At 42.0% G+C, this 12,257-nt stretch overlaps 1 protein-coding gene across 2 annotated transcripts in view; it reads left to right on the top strand.

Annotated features, from left to right (window-relative positions):
* Nucleotides 1–12,257, top strand: part of DENND5B (DENN domain containing 5B) — a gene marked incomplete at its 5' end in the record, with an annotated part of 112,210 nt that overhangs the window by 88,643 nt on the left and 11,310 nt on the right. For both annotated transcript variants that reach the window (XM_083858661.1, XM_083858662.1), the window contains 6 exons: nucleotides 2,651–2,782; nucleotides 3,731–3,883; nucleotides 4,356–4,434; nucleotides 5,650–5,731; nucleotides 10,997–11,125; nucleotides 11,850–11,971. In XM_083858661.1, the coding sequence (XP_083714787.1) occupies nucleotides 2,651–2,782; nucleotides 3,731–3,883; nucleotides 4,356–4,434; nucleotides 5,650–5,731; nucleotides 10,997–11,125; nucleotides 11,850–11,971 (697 nt within the window). The remainder of the gene's footprint in view (nucleotides 1–2,650; nucleotides 2,783–3,730; nucleotides 3,884–4,355; nucleotides 4,435–5,649; nucleotides 5,732–10,996; nucleotides 11,126–11,849; nucleotides 11,972–12,257) is intronic.

Raw genomic sequence — 12,257 nt, forward strand, 5'->3', positions numbered from 1 at the left:
ATGCAACACTCATGCTGTTTTATGGTAAAACTCACTGAATAATGTTGGTCAGTGTTGGAGTTTGCCCTCCAAAAGAACCTGAGTGGATGAGAGAACTCTTCAAACATAGCTTTGAATAATGTTTCATGGGAACACAGCAAAACAGCACTTGTACATGTTTGTTGCTATTTTTGCTAACATGGCTTTGCAAGTATATTTTGAATGGTGCCCTGTGCGTGTATATCACAGCAGAGCCTTTTCAGTACTTTGTCATGTATTTACTTTCTTCTTCTTTTGGCTGTGGATCATATGCATGCTTCTTTTGCTTTATCTCCTCTTTCTTTCTGGCTGTTCTGCCATTGGGGCATCTGCCTCCTCTTAGCCATCGGAGGAGCTTTTGCTTCGTCAGAACTCAATGGCCTTCTGGGAGTGGGATCAGGGACCACCCCCTCCTGCACGGCCTCCTAAAAAATCCTTCTCTGAATGCTGCCTGGTATGTTTTAGTTTTTCTTGTTGAAAGCTGCTTTTGAGATGTTGTTAGCATGAGGAACCTCTGTCTTTGCTGCATCTCAGACCTGCCCCTTTCCTGTAGAGTATGAGCACGTCCTTGTAGTACTTGGAAGTGTGGTTATAATCAGAAAAGTAGCTGGAAAGGAGCTTCCACACCAGCTCCCTGGAAAACACAGCGGCTCCACAGTTAAAAGACAAGAATTTTGTTTCACTTTGGGTTTTTTTTCCCCATGTTGCTCACTTGGCAATTCAGTTTAGGGTGTCAAATCCCAAAAGCATTGATTTCTGGCTGCTGGATCATTGCATCCCGCTGTGCAAGAGGGTGGTGGGGCATGGATGCTGATAAACAGGCAAAGGGTAATCAGCTCATTCTCTCAGCCCACCCTTATTCTTCTCTGGAACCTTAGAATTTTTGTGTTTTTAATTTTAATATAATAAGAAGATACACAATGAATAAAGTAAGGTTAGCTATGTTTTGTACTCTTCAGACTATAACCACACTTTTTATCCCTTCACATTTAAAAAGAAGTATTAGTTTTTCTAGTTGTATATTCCCTGTATTACTTTTTCACTGGTTCTGCTGGTAAGTTTTGCACTGAGATGGAAGTCACTTGTGAGGTTGCTTGCCAAACAACACACTTTCACTGTCTGTAACTTTTTTCTTTTATTCCCACCTGTAGTTTTTGAACTATTTTAAAATCCTTACAGTACTGTAGTTACCTAACTGAGAACTTCAGTGGAACACAGCTTTTTCATGGCAGAACCCTACATTCTTGTCTGACCTGTTAAGGTGATGCTAAGTGGTTCTTGTCCAAATTCCTGTTGAGAAAATACATCAGAAAAACTATACTCCCATTAAAAAAAAAAAAAAAAGAAGGAAAGAGGAAGCTGTTTCAATTAACTTCAGTGTGTTAAGATTTTGTATTTGCTTTTCCTGATCTACTGGAAGGTGTCCATGGCAGAAAGTTTGGAACCATGTGATCTCTAAGGTCCCTTCCAATCCAAACCATTCTATGATTCTATGGAACAAATTTTCTGCCCAGGCAGAAAGCTGCCATAGTGCCCTCTCAGTTCCCCAGAAAATCCAGTCAGCAGCAGCAAGAATTCCCTGGAGGGATGTGATCTGCTCCTTCCAGGAAAGATTGGCCGTTGTCACACACCCTCAGAGATGCATCACTAACTGGACAAAAACCCACTATGGAAATGGAGCATTCCCACACTAGGCTTTAAGCACTGTTTTTCAAGACTTTTATTTGGCAATGTTCTATTATCTTGCTCTTTTAAAGAAAAAGTTACGAATAATGCTTGAACAACATTTTGATAATTGTTGCCAACTTCTCAGCCTTGCTCAGCATGTAGCTCTCTCACTGATGCTGGGGTCAGAGGTCACTTGCTGATTGGTTTGTAGATTTTGGCTTGACAAAAAAAAACCCGAAAAAACCAGACCAAAGCAAAAAATATTCTACCCTTGATGACAAGGCAGTGGAGCAGGAAAGTTTGAAAGTCTTCAATTATAGCTTGGATCTTGTTTTAAAGAGTATGCTGAGTTTTGTCCATACTTAACCTAATTACCATAGTAAGAACATGAATGATCCCAAGTGTAAATTCTGCTTAAAATGAGCTTCATTTGTAATCAAGAAGTTAATTGAGAATAGGATTGAGAATGTCTTGTTTTCCTGCATATCTAGATGAAAAGTAATGGATTGAATCTTTCTCATTTGCTAAGTGTATTTCTGCTTCTTATAATTTATTTTTGAGGGATTTTTTTCTGTTCATGTATAGTCTGGTCACAAATTAGACAATTCTTAAATTTTTTTAAAGTGAGAATTAACAGTGGAAAGAATTTTTTCTTGGTGTTTTGGCTTTATTGCTGAATGAAGGTATTACACTTTATGCACTTGTTGTGCCTAACTTCATGCTAGTGACTACAGCAATTCACTGGCTAATACTGACTGATTCTGTACCACTCAGGAAAACATCTTGCTTTTTCTGTTGTCAAAAGGGATCATTGCACTTCTCCAGTCTGACATCTAAACATCAGACAAATCAAGATTATGTTTCTAGATTAACACAAGCTCATATGTTTTCACCACCTTGCTTGCCTAGGATGAGGAGAGTCACTCTGACCTGTAATATCTAAAATTATTCTCTTTATTTTTAGAAATACATGCAGGAAGCAAGGAGTTTAGGTAAAAATTTAAGGCAGCCCAAACTGTCAGACCTCTCTCCAGCTGTGATTGCACAGACCAACTGGAAATTTGTGGAAGGGTTGCTGAAGGAATGTCGCATGAAGGTAGGTTATCCCCTTGTGTGCTCTCCCCAGATTACAGTGAGTTCATATAGCACCTACAGATGTTCTCCTGGCTCACAGGTGGAATGGCATTGTTCTGTTGGAATACCTGGTTATTGCAGGATGAATATCCCTGTAGTGTTTTTCAACAGCTAGCAGAGAAAGGAATGTGTTTTTGCTCTTCTGTTTATGAAGTTGATGGAAGAAGTAGAAAAGACAGAAAGGAGAATCAGCATGTCCAGACCTCTTCTGAAGGATTTCCTTTAATTGTTCATGTTGATATGTAGCCTAAACAGAATGGCCTGGAGACCCTTGGTCAGAAGGGAAGAATTCAGCACGTGTGGCTTGTGCATGTTGTTTATGCAGAGCAAATGAAGTATAACAATTCCTGATGTGAAAAAAGCTTTTTATAGCCATGGGCATACAGCTTCTTTGTGTCTGTTGGTGGTATACTGCTTTACCTGAGTGTTAAACTTTATTGGCTGTAACAAGAATTAAAACAGAAGCTAACTAAGGCTGAACATGTATTCTGTGCTCTGCTTGGTAATAAATCACCAGCATAGAAATAGGACAATAGATAGATGGTATAGAAATGGGACAGCTGGAGCAGGCTCCCCAGGAATGTGGTCACAGCACCAAGTCTGCCAGAGTTCCAGAAACATTTGGACAATGCTCTCAGATACATGGTGTGACTCTTGGGGTGTCCTGTGCAGTCACAGGAGCTGGACTTGATCTTTCAGGATCTCTTCCAAATCAGAGTATTTTCAGATTCAAAGAATCAAACTTTTTAATATAATTATTTTTGTTAATTTACAATATCTGCAGATAGATTTGAAGTTTTTCTCTGTTAGCAACAGTCTCTAGATTAAGCATGTGTAAGTAAACTCATCTATAAATTCTGTCCCTTGTTGAATAACATGCTTAGAAACTCCTGGGATTTTTTTTTAATAGACTAAACGCATGTTGGTAGAGAAGATGGGCCATGAAGCAGTTGAGCTGGGACATGGAGAAGCCAACATAACAGGACTGGAGGAAAATACACTGATTGCCAGTCTCTGTGATCTGCTAGAAAGAATCTGGAGCCACGGTCTGCAGGTCAAGCAGGTTGGTAAATACTGAATGTCATCTCTGCTTTCTAAGCTGCTACTCAATGGTGTAACTCCAAGACAAAGCAGATGTCTTTTGGACCAGTATCCCTAGTTCATATTTTTGCAAAAGTTTGAGGAGTTTTGGGTGTTTGTTTTTTTGGGGGGGGTCGTGGGATTGTTTTGGGCTTTCCCCTCTGGAAATTGTAGTGATGTTGTCAAGTATGTGTTTGGTTTATTCCCTTTCAACCTTCACAAAGGAAACCTAGAGGGGGGACAAAGAATCAAAGTGGGTGGTGTGACTGCTGCATCAGTGGGATAGTCCTCTCTTCCTGAGATTTCATGGCCCGAGAGAGAAGGATTGGTTTTCGTTACTGACCATTTTACTCATTCAAATGCTATTCCATTATTCTGCCATGTTTACTGGCCATTATTCGTTCTTTTTTTTGCCTGGTTTATTTAAAGCAACGTACTACCTACTCCATTTTCAGGGAAAATCTGCATTGTGGTCCCATTTGCTTCAGTATCAGGAGAGAGAAGGGAAGCAAGAGCACAGTGCAGAGTCTCCAGGTGAGTACTTGGCAGGTGATTCCATGAGAAGTCCATCACAGGAAATGAACTCAGACATGGGAGGAGTAGTGCAACCACATGAAACCCATACAGGATTTTTAGTGTATTTGCTTGCTAATACCACATTTACATTTTGAGACTTCTCATAACCATTATGGGGATGTCTTGATGTCTGGACAAAATGGATTGAAATCATTGGAGGCAAAGAAACATAGTTTCCATCCTTGTCTGGAAAATCACTTGATATATGTGTACTACCTTCATTTGCTTTTAATGAGCATTGAGTGAGGTGTGAGAAGCAGTGTCTCTGCAAGAGATAATTTCTGAAGAAGCTGAAAGCGTGGAGCTGGGAATTAGACAGTTGACATTTTTCTTTCAGTGAGCATAATCTGTCTCTGAAATCCCAATATAAATAACTCCATGTTCAGTAAATCTTTATACTGGTGGGTGGTACAGTTCAGAAATTGTGTAATCAATCTCTGTCCATCAGTCCAGATGCTCAATTTATACTTTTGCTTGGCCCCTTACAATCACTAAATTACTTTTGTGTTTTAAGAGAGATTTTCTGATAACTTTGAGGTGTCCCTGCCCAATGGCTGGGGTATTGTAGTAAAAGTCTCTGAACCTATATAAGTGAATCATCTTGCAAGGACTGTCCAGTTCAGATCCTGCAGATGGGAACTTGTAGGATCAGTCCTCAAAGAGGCATTTATGGACAAAGTAGACTCTCCCATGAAAGGACTTTTTAATAAGCTTCAATGAGCAATGCACTAAACAATCTTGCTGGCAGGCACAAATTCTTGAGAGCAAAACATGTCACCACAAAGTGGTTTGATCTGAGCAGAGCACAGAAATGCAAGGTATTCGTTGCATTGAATATGTTACTGTAGCTTAATTTTGAGTTGTTCTCAGTTATGAGCTTTCCACAGAAACTTATTACTAATAAAACTCATTGCTGTACGTATTTAAGTTAAGGTATTTCACATACAAACAAAAGAAGCTAGATCTCCCAAGTTCAGTGCTGGTTAAGGAAGAAATAAGTAATATGTTCAGGATTTTCTTTTTGTCTACTTCTACATTTCCAGAGTAGATTTAGTGACAATGCATAGAAACAGTGCAGTTAACAGCCACTTGTTTTCAGCTGAATGTAGAACAGATGCATAGCAGATTATTGCTGTAGTGTTGTATTAACTATGTGTATTTTCTCCACTGTAGTTGGTGGTGGAACAGAAAGACGAAAGTCTGATACAGGAATTACTCTGCCTACATTGAGGGTTTCCCTGATACAAGATATGAGGTATGCAGTTTGGCTCCTAAAGCATTACTTGTGGGTTTAATCATGTAGCATAAGGTAAAGAGCCTCACTGGCTTTGGGTCTACAAAGGCTAAGGAGAATTAAACCTCCTCTTCAGCCCACATTCAAATCTACAACATATTGCCTTTCTGTTTTGAAAAACTTCTTTGTGTGTTCACTTGTTGATCTATTTTAGCAAACAGAAAATGAAAACCACACACATGTTACTGCAATTTCTGTCTTCCCTGGGGAGTTCTTCCAGTAATAAAGCCAGCTTCTACAAATACCAGCAGATATCTTAAATTCCTTGGTATTTTCAGTTTGTTTCTTTTCATTCATTTTTTAATTACTGACCCAGCAAGTACAGTTGATAGGCAAAGCAAAGGGACGTAAAAGCCTGCTCATAATGCCTGAGCAATATTCTTTCTTTTTAACTAGCATTTCATGGCAGATAGTAATAAATGTACAAGTTTAAAAGTTCAGTCAGACTTAGAATTTGGGTGAGTTCAAAGCTGGGATGTGAAGTTGAGGCAGGTTCTTTCTAGTGGACCGCAGCCTGGCTCTGGAGACCTTTTCAAGCAGCGCTTGTTTGGAACCAGAAGGATTAGAGAGTAAGAAGAGGTGGAGGCTGGAGTGACAGCAGCAGGCAGAAGTTCTTCAGGGCATCTCCTTGATCAAGCCACTGCCAGGTCAGGCCACTGTTTTGACACTTGTCTTGCCAGGGCTAAGGATTTCAGTGGGATAAACATGCCATGAAAAGAGAGGAGGAGTAATGCAATAATGCTCATCTATAAAGAGCTGAGAGCAATTGCTGGTAATTTAATGTGTGAGACAACATGAGTACAGTTTCTTGCAACACCACATCCATCTTATACCTAAAAATATGGCAAAAGAACCTTAGGGTAAAAATAAGATTTATTGTAGTTAGTTCACAAAACCCTGATTACAATTATGTGTTTTTTGCTATGTATGTTGATAGATGAGTCAGATTTTTTGGGGAAAAAAAATCACTGTACTCCCCACCTGCAGTGTGCAACCCTTTAATTTGACACTTTGTAGTTTGAGTTTTTTGTTCTGATTTCAAGGAGCATGACATGCCATGCATGGCTAAAACAACATGTAAAAGAGGGAGACAGAATACATACAGTGTAATTAGGGTTGTAGTGCCAAGAGGTCATTTTGAACATGCATCTGCCATTTTAGCATCCCTCTCATGGGATGTGGCAGCTTTCTCCTGAATTCAGCCCTGGGAATCTGACAGGCATGTAGAGGGTCAATCTGAGGGAAGGATGAAGGAGGATCTGGAGCAGGAGGATCCCTGTGCTGGGAGGGGTTTGCTGACAGATGAGGCTGTGTGTGCTCACTGCTGTGTGCATGGGCTCTGTCTTCCACGAGCTTCTACTGAAGTAATGAGAGCCCAGCATGGATCTCAGCTCTCTTGTTTGAATCACAAAAGTCTTTCTTACTGCTCTTCAGAGAAAAAGTACAGAAGCAGAACATTACCTTTTGTAATATCTTGAGCATTCATGATGGTCCACAAACGTGTCTGGTCATAGAAAATGCTGGGCAGATGGTGAGCTGAATTTATCATCTGTAATCTTGAGGCATACTTTCTCCTGCTTGGAAGGAATGCTGCCTAATATTTGTTTGCACCCACAGATCCAGGCTGAAGTTGAAGGATGGATAATTGTTAAATTGCAGGGCTTGTGGTGCTGACTGAAGTCTGGAAGATTAAGCATTGCCTTAAGCAGGGCTTGTTTCTGATGGCTCATGCAAGGTTATGTAAACAACTTAAAAGCAAGGCTGAGTCACAGCCCTGCTCTGAATGTGCCATATGCTACAGGTGCTAGAGTGTGTCCTCTGCCCCCCATAAAAGCCAGGCAGCACAGACGTGGTCAGGAAGATGCTCAGGGTGTTTATTTTGGTTCTGTGCATGGAATCTCAATGGCACAAGCCAGCCTGGAGCTATTCCCTCCAGGCTTTTCCCTGGCATGGATCTGTCTCATCCCTCCAACCTCTGTTCCAGCTACAGCCTGGCCTCACACTTCAGGTGTTGCTGAGCATTCAACTGAGCCAATCAACATCAAGGCCTCCTCAAAGTCTTTGGTCCAGCTGGAGTCAAGTTTCTGATCCTTCCCCTTTGGACAAGCTCTTCCTTGCTATCAGCATTTGTTCTCATGCCCATGTCCATGTTGTGCCTCAGTCCTGCAGGGAGCTTGCACTGGAGGATGTGAGCTGGCCACTGAGTCCACAGCAGTGATGCTTAACCTGCTGTGTTTAAAAAGAAGACTGAGCAAAGACCTGCAGTCTACTTGGGATGAGCTATGGGCTCCTTCCTGACTGTGCTGGCATGAGAGTGTGCACAGCATCCCTGGGGCATGGTGGTGCTGAGCAGCTGTAACATCTGCTGTCAGCACAGATGTTTGCAGAGGGTGTGTCTCCCCATACCCCAGGCTTACATTTGGCAGGGCAAATAGATTTTTCTTTGTTACTAATGGGACTAAAAGCAAGTCCAAACCAGGGAAATTGCAAATGGCTGTTCATTGCTCTGACAAGAAGAATTTGCTGTGCAGTGGTGAGCATGTGGTGCTTACACAGGTCACCGACAAAAATAGAGCTGTTCTGTCACAACTGACAGTGAAATAAATTTGGGTTCCTGCATGCTCTGTTCCATTACACTCTGCTTTTGCTGACACCAAGACTGATTATGGAATCTTTTTAATATCTCTGACAAGCTGCATGCTTGCAGATATTTATTTTTCCCAAATGCACAATTAATGCTAATCTAGTCTGAACCAGACACAGGCGATGAAGAGGCACAGAGTGTGCATGGAATAAGGTTGAGTCCATCTGTATTTGAATCTTCTCACAGTGAAATAACATATTCTGCTCAGTGTTTCATATTAGATGTAATTCAAGCTGAGCACTCGGAGGGGAAGGGGAGGGAGATGATAGTCTGTGCTTTGATCTTCCCATCTCAAAAGGCTTGAAATGTCTGAGGAGAGTGTCTCAACAGGATGTAGTTGAGTGTAGCATGCATCTTGTTTCTCAAGGACCATGGGTCACATGTCCAGCCCTCTGGTGGAAGGTCTAATGCTAGCTGCCATGCTCTGAGCCAGGAAGGGTTTTCCCATGCCAGGAGCAAGGCTTCAGGCTTGCAGGTCAGCCTGGCACAGAGTAGTGCTGCTGGGCTGTGTATCCTCTTCATTTGTACAGGGAAAACTTGTACTTCTGGACAGCTCCAAGTTGTTCTTTGCTAATTTGCCCTAAAGGTCCTGGACCTGCACCTTTAGAGACTCTATAAACAAGATAGTAGTTTTCTCAAATAATACAGGGACTAAATAGAATGTTGTCTTAGTTTGAAAGACAGGCATCTGTTAAGGAAGGCAGGAGCTTCTCTTGGCATGGAAAGTATAAAGCCCCTCCGTCTAAATTATAATTTTGAAATTAAGGGGCTCTCAGGCAAAGATATGAGAATAGGAATAATAGTTCTTTTACTAGTATGTATAAATAAAATAAATAAATAAATAAAAATTAAAAAAAAATAACTACAACTTAGGAATATATATATTATATTATATTATATATTATTATTATATATTATATATAATAAAATAGGAAAATTAAAAATAAAATGCAGTAGCACAAAAACACTGACAAGAGTCAGAATACAACCTGACACTCTGTTGGTCAAGGTGTTGGTAGCAGTCCAATTAAATCGTGGCTGCAGTCCTCCTAGAGTGACAGATGTGGGTCTGTTGAAGCAATGATCCTGTATAAGGGTGTAGTTTTCCTCTGAACGTCCAGTGGTGATGTAGAAGGGTCTGGTCTTCCTCTGGGAATCCAATGGGAAAAGGCTGACTGTGGTGTTCCAAATCTCAGATTATATCCAGGTTGAAGTGCTTGGCTCCTCCCCCTGGGTGGAACATCTCACAATGGGATGATGTAATTTTATCAGTCATGCAGTGAGACTCGATGACAGAGGATATCCCCCTGAAGGGAAGATGGGTCGTGGAAGAGATAAAGAATGCTGCCCCACCTGGTTTTAACAGATGGTAATAGAATGCATAATTTTGGTTACATCTTGCATTGCAACCTAAGACAAACACAAAGCACACACTTGGGTGTAACAGATGGGGGAAAGCACAAGACAGTGAGACTATAGTAGTCAACGTAAAAAGCATCAGTCACATTGTTGGATTTCCTTTGGAGTAAATATTGCCATGTTCCCCAACACTCAGCAATGCGTGGAGGGCTGTCAGGGAAGTTGCAAGAGTTAGACAGTAAATTGTAACTGGGATTAGTTCAGACTTCAGCTGATGGTACTTGGAGCCTGCTATGAAGATCTGGAGGGCTAAATTGCCTGTGTACTTAAAATGCAGACTGCATGAAAATTAAGATTGCAGCCTTTTATCTCCTCTGCTGAAAACTGTTACTGATTTTTCTTCTTTTTTCTTTAACCAAGTGGGGAGTTTTTGGAAGCAACTTTATCCTGCCATGGCAGTTCTCTTCCTCTTCTAAAACTCCCTGTGCTCTAAAACTAGAGTTTCTGGCATTCTCCAAACTGAAGTGTGGGAAGTTTAAAAAGAAAAAAGAAAAGCATAACTGTAGAAGAAAGCTTCTATGGAACAGTTCTGCTTTCCTACAGATGAAACACACGGAGCATTGTTCAAATTATCACTTACAGGAAGGCCTCTTATATCCCTAAAAATGTGATTCTGCTTGCAGCTTCCTGTTGCTCTTTTTGCCTCAGCAATTCTCCTTTTCTCAGATGTGCCATTGCTGCTGCTCTCAAGGGGTTTGTTGGAACCTTCAGAGCCACTGTGGTTTGGAGAAACTCTCAGGACCTGTGTTTGTCCTCTGCTCTCCCAGACACACCCGCTCAAGTCAGCAGCTTGAGGTGTCAGCTGAGATGTAACTGGATCTCAAGAGGTGCCTGCTTTTTTTAAGTGTTAGCAGTGTCCATGAGAACATCTACCACAGGCAGACTGGTTTACCACTCCTCACCTTGGCCAGGCAACCACAGAGCAGTTCCTATAGGCTGCCATGCAGAGGAAAAGCTGCCACGTGTCCTTATGCCAGCCTGGGGTGGCCAGGGATCTCATTGCCACTGTGCAGGGTTGTGAGGGGCCCTGCTGGGGATCTCTCCAGAAACTGTCAGAAGACATTTTCCAGTTCACCTGTTGCATCATCACACAGGATGTTACCATTTGAAGCATGCAGATTTTTTATGATTCATCTATTTATTTTCTTCCGCACACATTTCAGGCACGTTCAGAACATGAATGAGATAAAGACTGATGTGGGGCGAGCCCGCGCCTGGATAAGACTTTCTCTGGAGAAGAAGCTCTTGTCTCAGCACCTGAAGCAGCTGCTTTCCAACCAGGCACTTGCAAAGTAAGCCACCTCATTTCTTCAAACCTTCACTTTCATGGTGTGAAAGTGGTGTCTCAAGGTGCTGCTGCTTGGATTACAGCCAGGCACCCTGTTTGAGTACTGTGGTTTCCAGCTAGAAGTGATTGAAGGGCGGGGTTGAGCTGGGAGAGGTGGTACTGCCCACCCAGCAGGGCAAAAGTCTGCTCATCTGCATGGAAACCACATCACAAATTTCAGGAAGGAGGCGTTAGTTCTTTGTCAGATCCGTGCACTGATCCAAGCCATGCTGCGGCTCTACAGATCCTTGAGTGGTGGGCGGACCCCAACTGCTGCTGGTGCATTCTGCTGAGTTTTGTGTCACAGTAGGGAGCAGAAGGAAGATGAGGTTATTAGATGGACCATTCCACAGTGGGAAGGTATGGGGAAGAAATGAGATTGTTGTATGTTGGTTCAGATCTGCTGCTGTGAGTAGTGCTAGTTTTTACCTGTGCTTTGCAGCAAACCCGAAACTGAGATGAACTCAGTAGCCTTGCTGTGGGACCATGGAGCCAAGAGTGCTCTTTAAAACACGAGTAGCACACTTACGTGCCCCCTGTGGGTTTCTAGCAGCTTCTGTTATTGGGGAGTCATACCTCCCTTTTAAGAGCCACTCTTCATTTGGTGTTTTGAGATTCAAACACCTTTTAAGATGCATGGTGCTTTTTCAACAGCAACAACAAAAATGGCATGTTTTTATTTCTCCCAGGAAACTTTACAAGCGTTACGCTTTCCTGTGCTGTGAAGAAGAACGGGAACAGTTTCTGTATCACCTGCTCTCACTCAATGCTGTGGATTACTTCTGCTTCACAAGTGTCTTCACTACAATCAGTGAGTTGGAGAATCAGTTTTTCCCCCCCTGACTAGAAATTAGTTGCTGTCATGGTTTGTAAGAGATGATGTTGGTGGTGCCAGAGTAGCTGAGCCCTTATCTGGAAGCCTTGGTTGTTGCTGCGGGGCTCCTAGGTGCTGGATGTTGCTCTGGGAAACCAGCTGGAGAGCCAAGGTTGTGTGAGAGTGCTCTGGATAAGAACACAAAGGAGAGTAATCAGCAAAGAGTGCTGCTCTCTCTATAGTGTCTTTCAGCTTCCCTCCCAGACAAGTCCCCTACCTCCTA

This window comes from Zosterops lateralis (genome assembly GCF_965231275.1).
Source record: "Zosterops lateralis genome assembly, chromosome: 4".
Classification (NCBI taxonomy): domain Eukaryota; kingdom Metazoa; phylum Chordata; class Aves; order Passeriformes; family Zosteropidae; genus Zosterops; species Zosterops lateralis.